The sequence below is a fragment of the Microcaecilia unicolor genome, chromosome 9 (genome assembly GCF_901765095.1).
Source record: "Microcaecilia unicolor chromosome 9, aMicUni1.1, whole genome shotgun sequence".
Taxonomy (NCBI): domain Eukaryota; kingdom Metazoa; phylum Chordata; class Amphibia; order Gymnophiona; family Siphonopidae; genus Microcaecilia; species Microcaecilia unicolor.
Genome location: NC_044039.1, coordinates 167,032,101 through 167,056,908, shown reverse-complemented (window position 1 = coordinate 167,056,908; position 24,808 = coordinate 167,032,101). Strand labels below are relative to the sequence as shown.

Here is a 24,808-nt window from a genome sequence, read left to right as displayed (position 1 = left end):
TTATAATGAGCTAATTACTACACAAATATGCTAGAAAGGCGATGCACAGAAGCAAACCCTACCTTCAGCGCTGAAATCTTAATGTGAGGTCTGGAGCTCTCGTTAATGCCTGAAAATTCAGCAAAGTGCCCATGAACAAGAAGCAAACCGGCAGCCACCGTGACCCTCCTCTATCTGATTTCTGGTGTTTCTTTTCTCCCAAAGTAAGATGCGGAGGGTTGCGGCACTGTGGCTGAGGATCCACATGGGACATGTAATCTATTAAAATGGTCACAGCGCTATTGCCGGAGGGTTGCAAAATCACTGCAGCTTGGAACCAGTCACCCCCAGAGCTCCCTGCTCCAGCCGTTCCAGCTGGTCTCTCTCATCCATTCACAGCATGTTTAGCTGACACCAGTGTCAGCTAAGTGCACTACGATTGGCTAGCAGGCAGGCACTTCGAGGCAGGAGGCAGGCAGGATCAAAGGCTGTAGACGGCTATTATACACGCAGCTTGTCTGCATGTATGAAGCCGTCTGTAGTATGTGCAGAGCAGCCATGCTTAATGTATGTTTCTCTGCGCATGCTCAACTGACCAACTGGCTGGAAGGAAATCGCATGCAAATGTGCTAACAGCGAGCAGTCATTTGCATGAGATTTCCTTCATGCATCCCCGTTGTTTTCCAAATCGGTAAGCAGCAACGGGGGGGTCGGTAAGGGAAGGGCTTTAACGTGTAGTTAGTGCATCTGGCTCTAGGTGATTCTTTTTCTTTGATTTAAGGGGGGGAAAGAGAGATTTTAATAGTTTCTAGTCTTGCTGGGAACAGATTTTGAAGCTGTTCCTGAGTTTTTGCTTCAGAGCTTTCTTTTTTGTCTCACTTCAACAAAAAACATAATACAAAAACAAAGAACAGCAGTGCATGCTTTGGCTCTGTGGACAGCTTCTGTGCATTGTTTTTGGCTGCCTGTCTGAGTGGGGCTCTTTTTGGAACTCTCTAGCCCCTGGGGTTCACACTTCCTCTCTGTTACGCCCCTCCCCGACTGGCTGGTCGCTGTTACGATTGTGGCCATGACCTCTCCCAGACTTACCTTATTCTGGTGGTCAGCTTCTGTTTCTTCTGTCTGTGTTGCTAGAGCTGGCTCTGTGTCTGTGGGCTGGCTGCTCCCAGCATGAGTCTAATTGCTTTACTATACTGCAGCTGTGTGTGTTACCTGAGCTAGCTGCCTCTGTGTGCTGGTTGCTTCCAGCGTGGCTCTAATTGCTCTGCTATACAACAGCTGTGGGGGTTAAGCCTGAGTTAGCTCTAGCTCTGTTTCAGTATGCTGCCTGCCTGTGTCTTGTAGTGGTGACATCATCAGGCAGGACCTTGATAAGGAAGTGGTGTTCTTCCCTTCGGGGCCTTTGCAACGTTTGCTTTTGCTACTTGCTTTAGGTCCAGGTTTGTGTTAGTGCAGTGTGCACTTGTGACTGTGTGTTTCTTTCCTGCTTTTCCCTTGTGGTTCCCCTGCTTTTCCCTCTTGGTGCTTTAGAAGCACTTCTGTGTCTAGGGCTTTGGAAGCTCTGCTGTGTTTGGTGCTTTAGAAGCACAGTTGGGTCTGGTGCTTTGGAAGTACTTTTGGCTTATGTGTTTAGTTTCCTTGCTTTTCCCTTGTAGCTCCCCTTGCCTTTCCCTATTGGTGCTTTAGAAGCACTTCTGTGTCTAGGGCTTTGGAAGCTCTGCTGTGTTTGGTGCTTTAGAAGCACGGTTGGGTCTGGTGCTTTGGAAGCACCTTTATTAGCTTATGTGTTTAGCTTCCCTGTTCTTCCTTGTGGCTCCCCTACTTTTCCTTTTGGTGCTGTGAGAAGCACTTCTGTTAGGTCAGTGCCTTGAGGCACTCCTGTTAGCATAGGGCTTAGGAAGTCCTTTTGTTAGTTTACTGTGAGGAACACTTCTGTTGGTTTAGGGCTTGGGAGCACTTAGGTCAGTTTAGGATTTAGGAGTACTTCTGTTTCTAGTCCTGGTCCCTGTGTCATCCGGTGTCATCCAGTAAGTCCTGCCGGCCACTCGAACCCAGGGGCTCAACCCTTGGGGGGCAGTGGCTGTGCAGGTGAAGCTGTATGGACCAGTCCAGGGTGTTCCAGTCCGGTGTGTTCCAGTCCTGTGTCCTCCAGTCCGGGGGATTCCAGTCCATGTGTTCCGGCTCGCTGGGCGGTGCCTGCAGTCCCTGCCGGTGTGCTTGCCCAGCGTTGGTTGGTGGGTTTTGCCTGCTGCTGTCGCTCCTCGTCAGCAGACAAAGGGCTCACGTTTGCTCCAGAGCCCGGCCCCACAGGCTCTGAACCTGAGAACCTGACAGTCGTGATGTGCCTGAGCCCCCTCCCCTTGTTCCTAGAGAGGTGTCCCAGGGAAGGAACAGATTAACTGCTATCTATTTCCATCTCCAAAAAGAAAAAAAAACAAGCACAGTCTGATCCTCTCTGGCTCGGTTCCCGCTCACGGTTGCACTTCAGTGGAGGGGAGGTTTCATGATTTTTCCCACCTTTGCCCACATGGCCTCAATGGTCGGAAAAGCACGCCGCTGTGCAGCCTGTCAGGTGCACAACATGCTGTCAGCTGCTTCCTGCTTGTGCCACGTGTACGAAGAGTTCTCAGCGAGGGAAGCCCCAGAAGGTGCAGGATCATCAGGTGCTGGTCCTTCAGAGTTGCAGCTTGGGATGGAGACAGAGGCCACTCCAGGGACCTCTGATTCTGTGAATGCCTCCAGAGAGTCTGAAGAGTTTGGAGACATATAGGTTGAGGCGGTCTGCGGCCGGGGAGCCCTCCCCTCACCTCATCAGGTTGGATGTCTTCAGGTTGCCTGCTTTCTCCACAGAATTTGTCCTGCTCCTACATCAAGCTTATTGCTTGATGTGCAGCCGATCAGATTTGTTGGTTCATAGTAAATGACAGCAGATAAAGACCTGTATGGTCCATCCAGTCTGCCCAACAAGATAAACTCATTTACATGGTATGTGATACTTTATTTGTATACCCGAGTTTGATTTGTCCTTGCCTTTCTCAGGGCACAGACCGTAGAAGTCTGCCCAGCACTGTTTTTGTACTAAGTTCTGAAGCTAACGTCGAAGCCCCTTAAAACGTACTCTCCAGCCCATCCCTATCTATTTAGTCACAATCAGGGCATAGACCGTAGAAGTCTGCCCAGCTCCCATTTTGTTTCCCAATTACTGGCGTCGCCACCCAATCTCCGCTAAGATTCAGCAGAACCATTTCTTCTAAACAGGATTCCTTTGTGTTTATCCCATGCAAATAAGTACCTGTATATGCTATGTAGACCACTTTGAATATAGTTTCAAAAACCACAGAGAGGTGGTATATCAAGTCCCATTTCCCTTTCCCCTTTCTCAGCAGTGGCCATGCAAGGGCCTTCTGTGTCTTCCCTCCATGGCCCTTAATCCGTCATATGATTCAGAGGATTGTTGCACAATGGGGCAGTCATCTTGGTAGCGCTGGATTGTCCTCTATGTCTGTGGTATGGTGATCTCATTCAACTGATGGTTGAGGAGCATCTCCGGTTTCCTCTGGATCCTTCTCCTTCAGGGTCCAGTCATCATGCCTGACGTGGCTCGGTTCTCGCTTATGGCTTGGCTCTTGGAAGAAGTGTCTCTTGAAGAAGGGATACTCTACTGCTGTCATTTCCACCTTGTTGAGGTCGCCGTGCCAGTCCACCTCTCTGATGTATGTTTGGGCGTGGTGTATTTTTGAGGATTGGTGTGCTGGCTGAGGGTGTGCTCTTCTATTCTGGATATTTTCCAGGTTTTGCAGGATGGTTTGCAAAGGGGTTACTGCATGTTGTGGCTCTGACGTTTTTTGGGGGGCTTTTGAGTCCTCTTCTTGGGAAGTCCCTTTCTTTTCATCCAGACATGACCTGGTTCCTCCAGGGCGTCAAGTGCTTGCGTCCCGGTCTGTGGTCCCTCCTTGGGATATGAACTTGGTGTTGTCTGCCCTGGTGCGAGTGCCCTTTGAACCTTTGCAGTCCGCAACATTGAAGTACCTTGCTCTTAAAAGTAGCTCAGAGAATTTCGGAGTTCCAGGCTCTTTTCTGCAGGGAGTCCTTTCTGCTCTTCTTGGAGGAGTGTGTGGTTCGGTACCTGGTTCCTTCCTTTCTAAGTTCATGTCTCTGTTCCATGTGAACCAGTCCGTCTCTATACCTGTATTCCACCATCAGGATTCAGGGGAGGTCCTTTCTCGTTTGGATGTCTGCATGGCTGTTTGTTGCTATTTGCACAGAACAAAGGAGTTTCATAACACGGATCATCTATTTGTCACCTTTGCAGGCCTGCAGTGGAGTAATGCTGCATCAAAGGCTACTGCTGCTCGCTGACTTAAGGAGGCCATTTACTTTGGCTTATCTGCTCGCCAGCAGGCCAGTGCCTCCAGTGTTGCAGGCGAATTCCATGAGAGCACAGTTGGATTCGTGGGTTGAGCATTCTTTGGTTCCCATTGCAGAAATATGGAAAGTGGCAATGTGGTCATCGATGCATTCTTTTTTGAAACATTACCACCTGGATGTTCCTACCAGCTGGGAAGCAGCTTTTGGGGAGTCTGTTTTGTCCATGGTGTTGTCTGTGTCCCACTCTTGTTGAGTACTTCTTTGGTATGTCCCACTCATGGGAAATGGTCTGGAGCAGATGCTGAGGAAGGAGAAATTAGATCTTACTGCTAATTTTCTTTCCTTTAGTCACTCCAGACCATTCCCAATCCATCCTGTTCAGTATGCTTGTTGGCTTCCACGGTCATTGGGGGCTTGAGCCTCAGAGGATCAAATACTTTTAGGAAGAGCATGATCACAAATTTAAAAAAGCAAAACAAAAAACAAAGACAGAAACAAACCAATTTTTGCAATAATGAAGCGATGCACAAGGTCTGGAGACCATTCTACAGTCTGAAGTCACCTGTCAGTTTGGTGATTCAGGGCTGTTCTGTGGCTGGCAGGCCTTATTAGTTGTCTTGGTTGTTCCTTTCTCCCCTGTGGTGGTGGTCAGAGGGCGGCTGTTCCTTGTTTGGCATTTGGTCTTTCCATCTTAGCTTTGCCAGTAGTAAATGCTGAGGGAGCTTGGGTCTGCAGAGGACTATATATATTGAACCAACTCTTAGTTCTCAGTGTCCCCATCTGCTGGTAGGATGGCATATATCCACTTATGAGGAATGGTCTGGAGCCACTAAAGGAAAAAAAATTAGCAGGTAAGATCTAGTTTCTCCTCAGGTGCGATGGACCTGAAACATGTTGCTGAAATCCCAAGCCATGTATGAAAGTGGAAAATTCCTTATAGTTTGTAGAACTAGGGGCTTCAAAAATGTACATTACACAGCTACCACACCTCTCTACTAAAAATGTACGTTGAAATCACTCTGAACACACAATCTAGGGTATTTAGCTGATCAAGAATTAAAAAATAATTCCCAATTCTGTGGTGTGGAGTTAGAGGACAACATATAAGTAATAAATAGATGGGTGGATAGCCTGAAATTTTACAGACTAGAAATACAAGATGACTCAAGCAGAGCCTCTTGTACCTGAAAACTAGATATAAAAAGTATAGCTAATCCTCCTCCTCTCTGATGCATTCTGTTGAAAAAGGTATGAGTAACTGTCTGGACATATTTCCACCAAATGCACGTGCTCCCATTCCCTCAACCACATTTGTGCAATTGCAAAAATATCAAATTTTTCTTTTTGAAATGACATCCAAGACTAAATGGCTTTTGTTTGTAATAGCTCTCACATTCAGTAATGCTAAATTCAGTGCCAAAGATGGAATGATAGGTATAATTTTTACAGAGTTACTTAACAGGAGTTGTTTACAAGAAATAAGAGTCCTGTTCAAGAGACGATACTTGTTGTGGACTCTAGAAGTGTAGTGGCAGCCAATCAACACTAGCCACAGAGTAGTATCGTCCAAGAAAAAAAAGCAAAAACAATACTGCATTGCCATACTTGGACAGACCAAAGGTCCTTCAAGCCCAGTACTCTGTTTCCAACAGTGGCCAATCTAGGTCACAAGTATCTAGCAAGATTCCAAAACAGTAAAACTGATTTTATGCTGCTTATCCTAGAAATAAGCAGTGGATTTTCCCAAGTCCATGTGAATAATGGCTTATAGACGTTTAGGAAATTAGCCAAACCATTCTCTGGCAACAAATTCCAGAGTTTAGTTACACACTGAGTGAAGAAATATTTTCTCCAGTTTGTTTTAAATGTATTACTTCACTGCTTGTCCTCTAGTCCTAGTATTTTTGGAAAGTGTAAACAAGCGATTCATGTGTACCCGTTCCACTCAAGTCAGTATTTTATAGACCTCTGTCTTACCTCTCCTCAGCCATGTCTTCTCCAAGCTGAAGAGTCCTAGCCACTTTTTTTCTTTCCTCATAGGGAATTCATCCAATCCCCTTTATCATTTTTGTCACCCTTCTTGGTACCTTTTCTAATTCCGCTTTTTTTGAAATATGGTGAACAAAATTGCACACAGTATTCGAGGTGCAGTTATATCATGGAATAATACAAAGGCATAGCATTCTCATTTTTGTTTTCCATTCCTTTCTTAATAATTCCTAACATTCTATTTGCTTTCTTGGCCGCCGCCACACATTGAGCAAAGGGTTTCAACGTATCGTCAACGATGACACCTAGATCCTTTTCCTGGGTGCTGACTCCAGTGGCGTTGCAAGGGCGGGGCGGTGGGGCGGTCCGCCCCGGGTGTCAGCGGGTGGGGCGGTGCTCCGCTCCCGCTGTTCCCATCCTTTCCTGCCTTTAAAAAAAAATTTTCAAAGCGCTGGAGTGGCAGGCAGCACCTCGCGTCTGCCCTGCTAGTAAAAATCTCCTCGACGTCGTTCAGGCCTTCCCACATTGAGTCCCGCCCTCCTCTGAGGTAATTTCCTATTACCGCGAGGGCGGGTGGGACTCAATGTGGGAAGGCCCGAACGACGTCAAGGAGATTTTTACTAGCAGGGCAGACACGAGGCGCTGCCTGCCACTCCGGCGCTTCAAAATGTTTTTTTAAAGGCAGGACAGGGTGGGAGCAGGAGAACGGAGGTGGTAGGTGTGTCGGGTCGGGTGGGAGGGGGGACTCAGATGGGAGAAGGAGATTGGGGAGGGTGCCCAGAGGGAAGAAGGGGATTGGGAAGGGTGGGGGAGCCCAGATGGGTGCCCAGAGGGGAGAAGGGGATTGGGGAGGGTGGGGACAGACCCTGGATGGAAGGGGGGAGCGTGAGGGAGGGCAGACCCTAGATGGATGGGAGAGGGAGGGCAGATGGATTGAAGGGGCAGAGAGAAAGTCCATAGACCGCTATTAAATGGACTGGAAAAATTCCTCATTTTTAGGTACAACTTGTCTGGAATGTTTTTACGTTTGGGGAGCGTGCCAGGTGCCCTTGACCTGGATTGGCCACTGTCGGTGACAGGATGCTGGGCTAGATGGACCTTTGGTCTTTCCCAGTATGGCACTACTTATGTACTTATGTACTTATGTACTAAAGGGCAGAAGGTGGGTGGAAGGGGGAGAGAGAAAGAGGGCAGACTGGGGCAAATGGTGGATGGAAGGGGCAGAAATAGAGGGCAGATGTGGATGGAAGGGAGAGAGAGGGCAGACAGTAGATGGAAGGGGCAGAGAGAGAGAGCAGACAGTGGGTGGAAGGGACATTAGAGAGGTTAGACACTGGATGGCAGAGAGAGAGCGAAGGCAGATACTGGATGGAAGGAAGACAGTGAAAAGAAGATGAGGAAAGCAGAAACCAGAGACAAACTGTAAATATATATTTTTATTATTTTGCTTTAGGATATAGTATTGTAGTTGTGTTAATAAATGTTTATAAATAGAACATGTAAATAAGGTAATCTTTTTATTGGACTAATTTTAATACATTTTGACTTAACTTTCAGAGAACAAAACCCCCTTCCTCAGGTCAGGATAGGATACTGTAACAGCACTATACTGAATTGACCTGAGGAAGGAGATTTTGGCCTCAGGAAGCTAAATGTATTTATTAGTCCAATAAAATGGTATTATTTTATTTTCTGTATTTGTTTTATTTCTATTTGTTAATTTGTAAAGTGGTGATTGATAATAGTTTTTTCAAATTTACATCTGCTGTCTTTATATTTTGCAGAGTACTAGGGGACATTTTCTGTTTCACATTCTCTTCATAGCCCTGTCCCTTCCTAATCTTTTCCCTCACCCCCTACCTCTCTCTGCTATAGGAACTCACTGTCCATCCATCGACTTCATCACCTCACCTTCTCTCCTACCCTCTTCCTCCCTCTTGGCTTTTAATCTCCGTCTCTTTCTTCCCTCCATTTTGCCTTCCCCATTCCACCTAAATACCTCTCGCCTTCGTGGCCACACCTCTCCTACTCTCCTCCGCTCTCTTTTACTCCTTCTCTTACTCTCAGCCGGTGACATCAATCCCAATCCTGGTCCTCCTCACCAACTATTATCCCAACTCTATAGATCTCACCGCGACCTCTCTAACCTCATCTCTATTCCTCTACTCCCCTCCTCTTCTCTGCCCTTCTCTTGCGCCCTATGGAATGCCCGCTCTATCTGTGACAAACTCCCCTATATCCAGGACCTCTTTATCTCACGTCACCTCCATCTGCTCGCCATAACAGAAACCTGGCTCTGCCCTGATGACTCTGCTTCAGTCGCAGCCCTCTGCCATGGCGGTTATCTTTTTTTCACATACTCCTCGCCCTGCTGGCCGCGGGGCTGGTGTTGGATTACTTCTCTCTCCCTCCTCCAGATTTCAACCCCTTCTTCCACCTCAATCTCACTGTTTTTCCTCCTTTGAAGTCCACTCTATCCGCCTTTTCTTTCCTCTGCCTCTTCGAATAGCAGTCATTTATAGTCCCCCTGATAAGTCCCTTTCATCCTTTCTCAGTGACTTTGATGCCTGGCTTGCCTTCTTCCATGATCCTTCCTCCCCCTCTCTCATCCTTGGTGACTTTAATATTCCTGCTAATGATCCTTCTAGCTCTTATATTTCCAAGTTACTCGCTTTAACATTCTCCTTTAATCTCCAACTATGCTTCACCTCCCCCACTCATCAAAATGGTCACTGTCTTGATCTCATCTTCTCCTCCAACTGTTCACCCTCTAGTTTCCTTGCCTCTGATCTTCCCCTCTCTGATCACCATCTTATAACTTTCACACTTAAATCTCCTCCCTCCCAGTCCCATCCTATCTTATCTAATTTATCTAGGAATCTTCACGATATTGACCCTTCATCTCTATCCTCCCATGTTTCAAACCTCCTCTCTACTGTGGCACCATCCACGTCTGTCAACGAGGCTGTTTCTTCTTACTACTACTACTACTATTTAGCATTTCTATAGCGCTACAAGGCGTACGCAGCGCTGCACAAACATAGAAGAAAGACAGTCCCTGCTCAAAGAGCTTACAATCTAATAGCTGCCAGCCAATATTCAGCTGGCACCCACATGTCTTATATTGGCCCCAGCTCAATATCGGCCAGGACCCGCATAAGTCCCAGTAGCCAGCATCAAGCAAATTAGCCCCCGATATTCAGTGCCAGTGCCCGGACATGGCCTGGCACTGAATATCTGAAGCTAATCTAGCCGGTGACTGTCAGCATTTTAAAAAACCCTGACCATTGCTGGCTAAATATTGGCCAGATACAGTCCTTATTCACACATATCGAGCAGACTTGTCTTTGTAAAACATTAGCGTAAGTGGCAAGCATGGATATGAACAGGAGCCCTAGAACTGCTGAAAATGGTTGTGCCAATATTTTCTCAGTGCGCGCGTAAATTATAGTATTTTATAGTCTCTATAGGGGGGGGGGGGGGAGAGGGGTGTTAAAAAAATGACGGCCCCGGGTGTCAACTACCCTAGCTACGCTACTGGGTGACTCCTAATGTGGAACCTTGCATCACATAGCTATTGTTTGGGTTCCTCTTTCCCACATGCTTCACTTTGCACTTGGTCCCATTAAAGGTTATCTGCCATTTGGATGCCCAGTCTCGTAAGGTCCTTTTGCAGTTTTTCTCAATCCTCTTGCGATTTAACAACTTTGAATAACTTTGTGTCAACAGCAAATTTAATTACCTCACTAGTTATTCCCATTTCTAGATCATTTATAAATGTTAAAAAGCAGTGGTCCCAGCACAGACCTCTGAGGAATTTCACTATCTATTCTTCTCCATTGAGAATACTGACCATTTAACCCTACTCTTTTCTATCTTTTAACCAGTTTTTAATCCTCAGTAGGACATTATAAAATCATGGGATAGGAGGTAATTTCCTCAGGAGTCTTTCATGAGGTACTTTCATGAAGATTCCTTTTGAAAATCCAGATACACATTATCAACCGGCTCACCTTGATCCACATGTTGAATTCCCCTTCAAAGAAATGTAGTAGATTATCTTTTTTTTTTTTTTTAAACCTTGCTAAGCTAACTTTAAAAAGACAAAACTGATCTTTACACATCTGAGACATTATTGCTCATCTTACTTCTGGCGCCCAAGGAGCACATCTTGCTCTTTCAGTGTGCCACCACAGTGCAAATGCTGCAGGTAATTTTTTTTTTTTTTTTTTTACCAATTGTCGCTCCTGGAGGGATGCAGTGTGGGTCTTCGGGATCAGGTTGAGTATGACAGAGCATTGCTGAACATATGAACTGGTAATTTTTAAAAATACTGTTAATTGATGTCACCTCCAATGGGGAAGCAGGGGCAGGTCTTCAGGATCAGGCTGAGTATGACACAGAGAGCAAAGGAAAACTAAAACACAAAATAAAAAATACAATTATAAGGATAAAAGCTAATACCTTAGTACACTAGCTGATAGGATGACAGAAGTTCAAGTAAAAGAATGGCCTTTTCATTAAACTAGATAAACTATGTACTTTTTATGACCACCTGATTATTTTGGATAAAGTGATATATTCTTCAAAGTCTAACATGGCTCTTATATTGTTGTCTTGTATCATACACTATGGGCCAGATTCTGTATAAGGCTCCTAAAAAATCTGCGTGGTAAACATTTTCGCCTAAGCGTATTCTATAAGTAGCACCTAGATTCAGGCACAGTATATAGAATACTCTTAGTTGATAATCCCAGCGCCTAAAGCTATTCACCTCCATTTACACCAATGAAAATGTGACGTAAATCCCTGCACACTGGGCCATAATTCTATATCTACATGCATAAATTTTGTTTGACTTCATTGCTTTTTTTTCTTCCATTCTATACATATAATTCTATATCTACATACATAAATTTTGTTTGACTTCATTGCTTTTTTTCTTCCATTCTATACATAGAGTGTTATAAAAGAGAATTGATAGAATTGTTTTACATAATGGCATAATTGTTTGCCCTAGGTTAAAAACATTAGAACAACAGTTAGAAGGATTGAAGGAATCAACGCTATCAAAAATACCCACCTTAAGGTTTAAGGTATGTGAATTTAAAATTGCCTCAATACTGAAAAGTTAAACATTTTTTAATGTACATTTTTTGTTTCACTTTGCTAATCTTTTAAATGGTTACTACCTACCTGCTGGTAGATGGATATAGCCCACCAGTTCCTTAACGTCAGCAGCAGATGAATCCAGGAACTGGTGGGTTATATCCATCTACCAGCAGGTGGAGATAGTTAAACTGAAGGCAATGTACCAGACAGTCAGCCCCTACATCAGTCAGTTTATCTCTTATCTCCAGCTGGTGGTGGACAACTTCTCCTCAAGCTCCTGGATTCGACATTACTGGGGGTTTTCCCAGTGGCAGTGTAGCCAGTTGAGACAGGGTGGTTAGCAGAGGGTGCTTTCTTTGTGGGCATATCTGAATTTCGGGTCCCTGACTGACCCTGCTATCCCTTTTCTCCCAGTGCCTTGCTTGGCTGGCTGTGGCTGAGGTTTCCTTTTTCGCAGTTTTTTTGGGGGGAGGGGGGGAAGCCTGTACTGGTTTAAAAAAAACAATTTAAACAGACACTAGGGCACGGAGTTGCTGATCTTGCTGGGAGGCCCCGCTGTTTCAGTGCACCAAGCTACTCTTTTGTTGACACCTACTGCTTTCTTCTTTCTCCCAGGTCGGCGGGAAATGGCAGCAGAGTCTGCTAAACGCGTCCATTGTGGTAGTTGGCATTCGGTTGCTGGTTTCTGCAGCACAGGGTGCACTGAAACTTGCGGGGGAATGGTGACTTTCAGTGGTAGAAGCGTTTCCCACGGTGCACATGCCATATTGTCGACTCCCTGTCCTGCTTTCTGGGGATGTCGAGCGAGCAGCCATTCTGCTTCAGCTTCCCGAAGTGGCTACCCTAGAGGGGGTGGTTGAGAAGCCTTCGGGGTCTGTGCTGGAGTGGTGGGGGCTGCGGAGGCTGGAGACTCAGGAGAGTTTTTCTACAGAGTTTGTGCTTATGCACCTAGGTTATATTTAAAATGTACCCTGCCCAAGTCCCTTCCAGCTCCAGTTCGGTGACCTCAGAGGGCCCCTTTGAAGACCTGAATCAGCTGTCCTGCTTCCCGGGGGAAGATACAGTCCTTAAGCAGAGGTTGATGGTCTCTTCCTCGGAGGTGTGGTCCCTAGTACTGTGACCTCTGCACCCTCTTCAATGGCTGCTTCTAAGGGTTTGTTGGCGGCACGCGGGCTGGAGGACGTTGAGGGTGAACTCCTCCAGGAGGAACCAGATGACCCTTCGGTGATGCATGTCTTTTGTAGAGAGGAACTTCCTTCTCTGATTTCTGGTGCATTGGAGGACACGCAGCTGGGACTTCTCTGGTGGCTAACCGGAATATGGTTTGTTTTCTTTGGGGAGGGGGGTCTTACACCTACGCCCTCCTCTTCGTCAGCTTTGCCTGGTGTGGCGGCTGAACCTTTTGCTTCAAGTTCTTCAGAGGACGCAGTTTGAACCATTGCACGGGGTGTCGAAGAAGGATCCAACACTGGAAATGGTATTTTTGCTGGCCATTGGGTCGGCTCACTGAATCTCAGAAATTCAGGCTTTGTCGTGTTGGTATCAATTTCTTCTGTTTTCAGAGGCGGGCGTCTCCATTGGTACAATCCTGTCCTTTTTGCCGAAGGTCATTTTTACCTTTCATATAAATCTGTCACTTTTTCTTCCCTCGTTTTGACTGGAGGATTTTCCTGCGGACTTTGTGATTTTTCGCTTGTTGGACATCCAGAGGGTTCTCTTCCACTACTTGAAGATGTCTAATGATTTTCAATGCTCAGATCATCTTTTTGTGCTGCTCTCTGGGTCTCGCAGGGGTGATACAGTCTCTAAGGCGACTATTGCTCGCTGGTTTAAGGAAGCCATCGTGTCAGCCTACATTTTGGACAGTCGAGCCCCACCGGCTGGTTTGCAGTGCACTTCACCAGAGATCAGGTGACCTCTTGGGTGGAAACATCGGTTCTCCCTTTAAAAGAAGCACTACAGAGTGGATGTGCCAGTGCAGATAGAGCCACGGTGCTGTCCCTAGGGGTGGCGGCTTCCCACCCTGCATAGGGAGTGCTTTGGTACATCCCACCAGTTCCTGGATTCATCTGCTGCTGGCATTAAAAAAGGTAAAATTATGTCTTACCTGATAATTTTCTTTCCTTTATTTGCAGCAGATGCAGGATCCCTCCCATTTTTGACTGCTGTGTGTTCTGTTTTGCTGCTCGTTTTATTTCATTCCAATGGCGCCTGGCCATCCTTGGCTCTTCTTCAGGTGCAGATGGTGTCTCACTCGAGATTCGGAAGAGGGAGGACTCCACAAATAGGAAGCTCTGTTTCTTAAGTTTTTTTGCAACCTGGATTCTGTTTTTGGTTGCCAAGTTACGACTTTCTGTTGTGAGGAAGGTTTTCAGTTCTGTTGTTCTTTACTACTACTTTCGGATGTGACATACTAACTGATGGAGGAGCTGACCATCTGGTATCGCTGCCTTCAGTTTGACTGTCTCTATCTCCACTTGCTGGTAGACGGATATAACCCACCAGTTCTGGATTCATCTGCTGTGACTAAAGGAAAGAAAATTATCAGGTAAGACATAATTTTACTGTAGCCACCTGGCAGTGCATGAGTAACAGCCAGCCGCAATAGACATATATAGGTTAATATTCTGAAAATTTCCCCAGTTAAATTGAGTTTAGCAGAGTAAATCTATCTGCATAAAAGGGGCCCCTTCTTAATAAATTTATGAAGTTAAAATTGTAGGCAGCATAGATTAAGCTGGGTAAAAAAAGACACCATGTCAGAGAGAAACAATGTGTTTTCTAAGATTGAGAGAACTACGATGGGACTGATGAACAAGTTTCATTGCCTCTCCAGTAACCCATCTTCTCTATAGAGCTCTGAATGAATCTATATACATTGCTCTGAGATTGAGGCTGTAGCTGCGTATGTCTGTGTGTGCAGCTTTAGTTGTATAAGTTTTTTGCTGCTTTTCTAGCCTTAACAAAGCCTACCTGTTAGCAGCAAAGAACGTTCGAAGATTACTACTAGCCATGACAACTAGTCAGCTCACAGAGACCCCAGCTTCACTATATTCATTAGATGCCGAGAAAGCCTTCGACCAAGTGGGGTGGGAATACATGTTTGCAGTCTTGAGATATATGGGATTTGGAGGCAGGTTCTATAGGGCAATAGAGGCCTTATACGCAAGCCCAACCGCGCGAAATAGCGCAGGGAACCAGACAAGGGTGCCCCTCTATCACCAGCTTTATTTATACTGTCCCTAGAACCATTATTGAGAGTAATAAAACAAGCAAAGGGAATACCAGAAATACGAGTGGGAGGGGACACGGTCAAAGTTCTAGCCTTCGCTGATGACTTTATGATTATCACAGCACAGCCGTACAGCTTTCTAGACCAAGTAATTAAATTGTTACAGGAGTTTGGGCAGCTCTCCGGGTTTACCCTAAGTATGCGTAAATCTCTAGCTTTGGAAATATACCCAGATAAAACCCACGCTGAGGCTAGAGATATTCCTATAGCCTGGGTGGGCGACAAGATTAAATATCTAGGAACCCAAATACCACAGGACCTAACCACACTCTACTCCGTGAATGTTGCTCCCCTGCTAGAGATAACATGCACCAAACTGCGGATGTGGGAGACCTACCCCTTGTCCCTTGCAGGCCGTATCGCGCTATATAATATGATGATAGTGCCAAAGTTGCTGTACATATTCCAGACTTTATCACTATCTCAGACATGAAGATGAAAAAACACTTCACAAATACTTGCAGCGTTTTCTCTGGAGAGGGTGAAAAGCACACATACTACTTTCAATTTTACAGATATCTCGAGAATTTGGAGGGATGGGCCTCTTAAGCATCAGATTTCTTACAGTGGCTAGTGGAATGCGACACATCTCAGACTGGTATAGAACTACATCTGATTTCACGGCCACACAGATGGAGATGCAGGGAACCCATTTTAGTTGCTTATTGCACACTGGAGGAGGCAGAATTCACAAAGTTTTGAAAAGATCGCATATCCTTACTACGGCCAGAGCTGTGTGGCAGTGGACTTGCCGACATCACCAATTTTCTGGGAAAGTTACCCCTTTCATAGCAATTTGTGATAATCCCCAATTTCCGCCCGGAACAATATATCCAACCTTTCGCAGATGGCAGAGAAACGGCCTCATATACCTACTTCAGGCTTTGACAGACGAGGGGCAAATAAATACGTTTGAAGAACTAAAAACCCAGTTCTCACTTAAGCCTGCAGATTACATCCATTATTTGTAACTAAGACATTATATGCGCAGTCTGCCATGGGAATGCTTAACAGAAGACGTGCAGGAGGAACTTTCATCGGCTTATTCGCTACAATCACACAATAAGGTTACGCTAACAATGCACCATAGACATTTGAGAGATACAGTCGCAGATCTGGATTTTCAAACCTTAGCTCAAAAGCGGAGCACAGAATTGGATATACAGGTGACACCACACCTACTAAGGGAATACATTTTGTTGATCCAGAGGTCATCAAAGATGATTACTTATTGTGAAATGGAATACAAATTTGTATTGAGATTCAATAGAGTGGAGGAGTGGCCTAGTGGTTAGGGTGGTGGACTTTGGTCCTGGGGAACTGAGGAACTGAGTTCGATTCCCTGCACAGGCAGCTCCTTGTGACTCTGGGCAAGTCACTTAACCCTCCATTGCCTGCCGCATTGAGCCTGCCATGAGTGGGAAAGCGTGGGGTACAAATGTAACAAAAATAAAAAAAATATCTCGCCACGCAGAGCGTTCCACATGGGGATATCACCAGATGGGGCTTGCCCCAAATGCAAAGCTGAGGGAGCGCGCCTGGGACACATGTTTTGGGCATGCCCAGCCATACAGCAATTTTGGAAGATTATAGCAAAAAGCACATCAACAATGTGGAGTGCGACCTGGAAGTGTGGCCCAGTAATGCTGTTCGGACATACAATATTGATAAGACCTATCCCGGCTGGATTCACGGGCTTCACCTGCAGAGCAATGATGATAGCTAAAAAACTAATTCTCATGGAGTGGATTACAAATAAAGCACCTACTCTTCAGCAATGGCACAGTTATATGATAGACTATATGAGATTCGAGAGAAGAGTGGTGGACCACAAGCAAGATTCGAGATACACGGAGAAAGGATTTTATCGAATATGGACTCCGTTTTGGCAGGCAATACCCCCTGGGGTAGAGGTCGTATTCTCAATATGTGACCGGAAAGACATGTTTGATTAGACTGATTTTGGGATTAAAAGTGGGGGGGAAGAGGAGGGAGGGATTAGGATAGCTGGGGATTAAGTGGGGAGGGAAGGGGGGTGGGGTCGTTTGAAGTTATGAGATAATAATATTGGAGGTAAGGTTGGGGTGGTAATTGTAGACCTAGAACAGTTCACATTGTGTTAGGCAGCGGAGAGTGTAGATAAGATATATCTCAGGCCTTGAGTGAGTGAACATGAAACAGGCACGGGAAGAGATATAGAAATGATATTGCAATGTGTAAGCAACTGATTGATTCTGTGACCTCCATCAATAAACAAATTTCAAAATAAATAGTTGTATAAGTTGTGACCTTGGACAAGTCACTTTACCCTTCATTGCCTCAGGTACAAACTTACTCCCCTGTTTACTAAGCCACACATTAATGCTGACACAGCCCATTCACTTTGAAACAACCTCATGAAGTTGGCCCCTCAACAATTTATAATGGACCTAACAAACCACGTGAACTTTATGCTACAAAATGGACTCTTCCCAAGGGAAAAAGGTAATATTTTACTCACCCCCATACCCAAAGATGCAAAGAAAAATGCTAATGAACTAACGAACTATAGACCAGTAGCATCTATTCTCCGAGGACAAGCAGGCTGCTTGTTCTCACTGATGGTGACGTCCACGGCAGCCCCTCCAATCGGAATCTTCACTAGCAAAGTCCTTTGCTAGCCCTCGCGCGCCCGCGCGCACCGCGCATGCGCGGCCGTCTTCCCGCCCGAAACCGGCTCGAGCCGGCCAGTCTTCTTTTGTCCGCACTCGGTACGGTCGTATTTTTCGCCGTGTCGAGCCCCGGAGAGTCGACCTCGCGCGTCCATATTGTTGAACGTGTTTTTTCTTCGGAAAAGCTTTTCTTCTACTCGGGAAGTGCTCCGGAACCCCTCCACCGGGTTCCGTTTCAATCCTCCCCGTATTTCCAGCTTTTGGCCCCGATAAGTTTTCTTTCGTCGTCGGGGTAGGCCTCTTTTCGGCCTCGGTCGAGATTTTCTCCCTCTAAAGTTTTTGGTGCTCTTTTTCCGTCATTTCGGACTTTGATTTCGCCGGCGTGATTTTTCCGCCCATGACATCGAAGCCTTCCAGCGGCTTCAAGAAGTGCACCCAGTGCGCCCGGGTTATCTCGCTCACTGATCGACACTCGTCGTGTCTTCAGTGTCTGGGGGCCGAGCACCGCCCTCAGAACTGCAGTCTGTGTTCCCTGCTTCAAAGGCGGACTCAGGTAGCGAGACTAGCCCAGTGGAACGTTTTGTTCTCGGGCTCTTCGTCGGCATCGGCACCGGGATCTTCGAGTGCATCGATGTCGTCAGCGTCCAGACCATCTTCCTCGGCCGCCCTTGCATCGAGTGCATCGAGGCATCGGGCCTCTGCATCGGCGCCGAGACATCGGATAGCTGCATCGACGCCGGTGGTACCGGGACCTCGTCTGCTGATGTCGTCGGACGGTGGTGCATCGTCAGGAGTGCAGGTGAGGGCTGTCCATTCCCCTGCTGGTGGCGGTGAGCCTTCGAGTGGGTCTCCTCCCACCCTGAGGGCTCCTGCGGTACAGCCCCCCCGAGACCGACCTTCTTCGGCCTCGGCCCCGAGGAAGCGACGGATGGATTCTACGTCCTCCTCGTCGGTGCCGGGGAGCTCCGGTGACATGCTTCGGAAGAAGTCAAAGAAGCATCGACACCGGTCTCCTCCCCGTGTCGGCACCGAGAGCTCTGGGTCGCCGAGGGATTCGGCACCCAGCAGGCATCGGCACCGAGAGGACCGCTCACCCTCTGTCCAAGAGGTGTCGATGCGCTCCACTCTGGACAGCCCGGAACAGCCTCCTCGCCCGGAACAGGTCCTGACGTCGACGCCTGCATCGACCTCACAGCCTTTCTCTGCAGCCGCTCTAAACGAGAGCCTCCGGGCCGTTCTCCCAGAGATTCTGGGAGAGCTGTTGCGCCCTACCCCTCCGGTACCGGCGGTGCTTGCGCCTCCGGTACCGTCGAGCGTGGCGCCGGCTGGCCCATCGCCCAGGTTGAGGTCCCCGACGTCGGTACCGCGTGCGGTGCCGGCAGCGGCCACCTCCCAGGAAGGCTCCCCGACTACGTCGGCGGAGGGAGCTTCGCCGATGCGGGCGAGGGAGTCTACCTCTCGACGCCCCCATCGTGGACGTGGCTCCACTGAGTCGAGCAGGGCGAGGTTGCAGACACAGGTTCGTGAACTTGTGTCTGACACCGAGGGTGAGGCCTCGTGGGAGGAAGAGGAAGATCCTAGATATTTCTCTGACGAGGAGTCTGAGGGTCTTCCTTCTGATCCCACTCCCTCTCCTGAAAGACAGCTTTCTCCTCCCGAGAGTCTGTCTTTTGCTTCCTTTGTCCGGGAGATGTCTACGGCCATCCCCTTCCCGGTGGTTGTGGAGGACGAGCCCAGGGCTGAAATGTTTGAGCTCCTGGACTATCCTTCTCCACCTAAGGAAGCGTCCACCGTTCCCTTGCACCATGTCCTAAAAAAGACATTGCTTGCGAACTGGACGAAACCCTTAACTAATCCCCACATTCCCAAGAAGATCGAGTCCCAGTACCGGATCCATGGGGACCCAGAGCTGATGCGCACTCAGTTGCCTCACGACTCTGGAGTTGTGGATTTGGCCCTAAAGAAGGCTAAGAGTTCTAGGGAACATGCTTCGGCGCCCCCGGGCAAGGACGCTAGAACCTTAGACTCCTTTGGGAGGAAGGCCTACCATTCCTCTATGCTCGTGTCCAAGATCCAGTCTTACCAGCTCTACACGAGCATACACATGCGGAACAATGTGCGGCAGTTGGCGGGCTTGGTTGATGCTCTTCCCCCTGAGCAAGCCAAGCCTTTTCAGGAGGTGGTCAGGCAGCTGAAGGCGTGCAGAAAATTCCTGGCCAAAGGAGTTTATGACACTTTTGATGTTGCGTCCAGGGCCGCTGCTCAAGGTGTGGTGATGCGCAGGCTTTCATGGCTGCGTGCCGCCGACCTGGAGAATAGAATCCAGCAGCGGATTGCGGACTCGCCTTGCCATGCGGACAACATTTTTGGCGAAAAAGTCGAACAGGTGGTAGAGTCTCTCCACCAGCGGGACACCGCATTCGACAAATTCGCCCGCCGGCAGCCTTCAGCTTCTACCTCTACAGGTAGACGATTTTTTCGGGGGAAGGAAGACTGTTCCCTACTCTTCTGGCAAGCGTAGGTACAATCCTCCTTCCCGACAGCCTGCGGCCCAGGCTAAGCCCCAGCGCGCTCGCTCTCGTCAGCAGCGTGCGACTCAGCAAGGCCCCGCGGCTCCCCAGCAAAAGCAAGGGGCGAGCTTTTGACTGGCTCCAGCAGAGCATAGCCGACACCCAAGTGTCCGTGCCGGGCGACCTGCCAGTCGGAGGGAGGTTGAAAGCTTTTCACCAAAGGTGGCCTCTCATAACCTCCGATCAGTGGGTTCTGCAAATAGTCCGGCAGGGGTACACCCTCAATTTGACCTCAAAACCTCCAAATTGTCCACCGGGAGCTCAGTCTTACAGCTTCCAACACAAGAGGGTACTTGCAGAGGAACTCTCCGCCCTTCTCAGCGCCAATGCGGTCGAGCCCGTGCCATCCGGGCAAGAAGGGCTGGGATTCTATTCCAGGTACTTCCTTGTGGAAAAGAAAACAGGGGGGATGCGTCCCATCCTAGACCTAAGGGCCCTGAACAAATATCTCGTAAAAGAAAAGTTCAGGATGCTTTCCCTGGGCACCCTTCTCCCCATGATTCAGCAAAACGATTGGCTATGCTCTCTGGACTTGAAGGATGCCTACACACATATCCCGATACTGCCAGCTCACAGACAGTATCTGCGATTTCAGTTGGGCACACGCCACTTCCAGTACTGTGTGCTACCCTTTGGGCTCGCCTCTGCGCCCAGGGTGTTCACAAAGTGCCTAGCTCTGGTAGCAGCGGCACTTCGCAGGCTGGGAGTACACGTGTTCCCATATCTCGACGATTGGCTGGTAAAGAGCACGTCCGAGGCAGGAGCCCTGCAGTCCATGCAGATGACTATTCGCCTTCTGGAGCTACTGGGGTTTGTGATAAATTTCCCAAAGTCCCATCTTCTTCCAGTGCAGAACCTCGAATTCATAGGAGCTCTGCTGGATTCTCGGACGGCTCGCGCCTATCTCCCAGAGACGAGAGCCAACAACTTGTTGTCCCTCGTCTCCCGGGTGCGAGCGTCCCAGCAGATCACAGCTCGGCAGATGTTGAGATTGCTGGGCCACATGGCCTCCACAGTTCATGTGACTCCCATGGCCCGCCTTCACATGAGATCTGCTCAATGGACCCTAGCCTCCCAGTGGTATCAGGCCGCTGGGGGTCTAGAGGACGTGATCCACCTGTCCACGAGTTTTCTCGAATCCCTGTATTGGTGGACGATTTGGACCAATTTGACTCTGGGACGTCCCTTCCAAATTCCTCAGCCACAAAAAGTGCTGACCACGGATGCGTCTCTCCTGGGATGGGGAGCTCATGTCGATGGGCTCCACACTCAAGGAAGCTGGTCCCTCCAGGAACGCGATCTACAGATCAATCTTCTGGAGTTACGAGCGATCTGGAACGCTCTGAAGGCTTTCAGAGATCGGCTGTCCCACCAAATTATTCAATTCAGACAGACAACCAGGTTGCCATGTATTATGTAAACAAGCAGGGGGGCACCGGATCTCGCCCCCTGTGTCAGGAAGCCGTCAGCATGTGGACCTGGGCTCGCCGGAACGGCATGGTGCTCCAAGCCACATATCTGGCAGGCGTAAACAACAGTCTGGCCGACAGGTTGAGCAGGATTATGCAACCTCACGAGTGGTCGCTCAACTCCCGAGTGGTGCGCCAGATCTTCCAAGCGTGGGGCACCCCCTTGGTGGATCTCTTCGCATCTCGAGCAAACCACAAAGTCCCTCAGTTCTGTTCCAGGCTTCAGGCCACCGGCAGACTGGCATCGGATGCCTTCCTCCTCGATTGGGGGGAGGGCCTGCTGTATGCTTATCCTCCCATTCCTCTGGTGGGGAAGACTTTGTTGAAACTCAAGCAAGACCGAGGCACCATGATCCTGATTGCTCCTTTTTGGCCGCGTCAGATCTGGTTCCCTCTTCTTCTGGAGTTATCCTCCGAAGAACCGTGGAGATTGGAGTGTTTTCCGACCCTCATCACGCAGGACGAAGGGGCTCTTCTGCATCCCAACCTCCGGTCCCTGGCTCTCACGGCCTGGATGTTGAGGGCGTAGACTTTGCCTCTTTGGGTCTGCCAGAGGGTGTCTCCCGCATCTTGCTTGCTTCCAGGAAAGACTCCACTAAGAGAAGTTACTTCTTTCATTGGAGGAGGTTTGCCGTCTGGTGTGACAGCAAGGCCCTAGATCCTCGCTCTTGTCCTACACAGACCCTGCTTGAATACCTTCTGCACTTGTCTGAGTCTGGTCTCAAGACCAACTCTGTAAGAGTTCACCTTAGTGCAATCAGTGCATACCATTACCATGTGGAAGGTAAGCCGATCTCAGGACAGCCTTTAGTTGTTCGCTTTATGAGAGGTTTGCTTTTGTCAAAGCCCCCTGTCAAGCCTCCCACAGTGTCATGGGATCTCAATGTCGTTCTCACCCAGCTGATGAAACCTCCTTTTGAGCCACTGAATTCCTGCCATCTGAAGTACTTGACCTGGAAGGTCATTTTCTTGGTGGCAGTTACTTCAGCTCGTAGAGTCAGTGAGCTTCAGGCCCTGGTAGCCCAGGCCCCTTACACCAAATTTCATCATAACAGAGTAGTCCTCCGCACTCACCCTAAGTTCTTGCCAAAGGTTGTGTCGGAGTTCCATCTGACCAGTCAATTGTCTTGCCAACATTCTTTCCCCGTCCTCATTCCTGCCCTGCTGAACGTCAGCTGCACACATTGGACTGCAAGAGAGCATTGGCCTTCTACCTGGAGCGGACACAGCCCCACAGACAGTCCGCCCAATTGTTTGTTTCTTTTGATCCCAATAGGAGGGGAGTGGCTGTAGGGAAACGCACCATATCCAATTGGCTAGCAGATTGCATTTCCTTCACTTACGCCCAGGCGGGGCTGGCTCTTGAGGGTCATGTCACGGCTCATAATGTTAGAGCCATGGCTGCGTCGGTAGCCCACTTGAAGTCAGCCTCCATTGAAGAAATTTGCAAAGCTGCGACGTGGGCTTCTGTCCACACATTCACATCCCATTACTGCCTGCAGCAGGATACCCGACGCGACAGTCGGTTCGGGCAGTCAGTTCTTCAGAACCTGTTTGGGCTTTAGGATCCAACTCCACCCCCCGAGGGCCCTGTTTGTTCTGTTCCAGGCTACACTCTCAGTTAGTTGGTAAATTTTTTTAGGTCAATTTCTGTTATGTCCTCGCCGTTGCGAGGCCCAATTGACCATGGTTGTTGTTTTGAGTGAGCCTGGGGGCTAGGGATACCCCATCAGTGAGAACAAGCAGCCTGCTTGTCCTCGGAGAAAGCGAATGCTACATACCTGTAGAAGGTATTCTCCGAGGACAGCAGGCTGATTGTTCTCACAAACCCGCCCGCCTCCCCTTTGGAGTTGTGTCTTCCCTTAAGAGTTTGTCTTGCTACATACTGGACTGGCCGGCTCGAGCCGGTTTCGGGCGGGAAGACGGCCGCGCATGCGCACGAGGGCTAGCAAAGGACTTTGCTAGTGAAGATTCCGATTGGAGGGGCTGCCGTGGACGTCACCATCAGTGAGAACAATCAGCCTGCTGTCCTCGGAGAATACCTTCTACAGGTATGTAGCATTCGCTTTCCCTTAATTACCAAAATAACAGAAGGCTTGGTAACCAATCAACTCACGGATTATCTAGACATGTTTTCAATTTTACACGACTCCCAATCAGGATTTCGCTCCAATCACAGCACTGAAACCGTACTAGTCACGCTCATGACCAAACTCAAACAACTGATAGCAAACAGCAATAATATTCTACTGTTACAATTCGACATGTCAAGCGCATTTGACATGGTTGACCATGGAATTTTATTACACATCCTCGAATACTTCGGAATCGGAGGCAACGTTCTCAATTGGTTCAAGGGGTTCCTAACCTCACGCTCATATCAAGTGACATCAAATTCGACCACATCAGCTACATGGACACCTGAATGCGGAGTTCCACAGGGATCCCCCTCTCACCAACCATATTCAACCTAATGATGACACCCTTGGCCAAACTACTATCGAATCAGAACCTAAACCCATACATATACGCTGATGATGTAACGATCTTCATCCCATTCAAACAAGATCTAAGAGAAATAGCCAATGAAATCACGCAAAGCCTACACATCATGAATTCCTGGGCAGATGCATTTCAGCTGAAACTTAATGCAGAGAAAACCCAATGCCTGGTACTCACCTCGCAATACAATAGGAATAAATTTACCACTATTAACACACCGAAACGAAATCTACCAGTTTGACACCCTGAAAATTCTTGGAGTCACCATTGATCGACACCTAACACTTGAGAATCATGCGAAAAACATAACTAAAAAGATGTTTCATTCAATGTGGAAACTAAAAAGAGTTAGAGCATTTTTTCCAAGGACTGTATTCCGCAATCTGGTACAATCATTGGTACTCAGTCATCTGGACTACTGTAACTCACTCTACGCCGGTTGCAAAGAGCAAATACTTTTAAAAAACTCCAGACGGCCCAGAACACGGCAGCCAGACTAATATTCGGCTCATCAAAATACGAAAGCGCGAAACCCCTACGAGAAAAACTACACTGGCTCCTACTAAAAGAACGCATCATATTTAAACTCTGCACCCTAGTCCATAAAATAATCCATGGTAACGCCCCAGCCTACATGTCAGACCTAATAGAATTACCACCCAGGAATGCAAAAAAATGTTCTCGCACATTCCTTACTCTTCATCCTCCCAAGTGTAAAGGTCTGAAATACAAATTGATGCACGCATCTACCTTTTCCTATATGAGCACGCAGCTCTGGAACGCGTTGCCACGGAACCTGAAAACGGCTTATGAACTGACCAGTTTCCGAAAACTACTGAAAACCTATCTCTTCGACAAGATATATCACAAAGATCA

The 24,808-nt window shown here is 48.0% G+C and overlaps 1 protein-coding gene across 4 annotated transcripts in view; it reads left to right on the top strand.

Annotated features, from left to right (window-relative positions):
- DDHD1 (DDHD domain containing 1) overlaps window positions 1-24,808 on the top strand; it is a 243,404-nt gene that overhangs the window by 168,017 nt on the left and 50,579 nt on the right. For all 4 annotated transcript variants that reach the window (XM_030214713.1, XM_030214712.1, XM_030214710.1 and 1 more), the window contains one exon: window positions 11,357-11,432. In XM_030214713.1, the coding sequence (XP_030070573.1) occupies window positions 11,357-11,432 (76 nt within the window). The remainder of the gene's footprint in view (window positions 1-11,356; window positions 11,433-24,808) is intronic.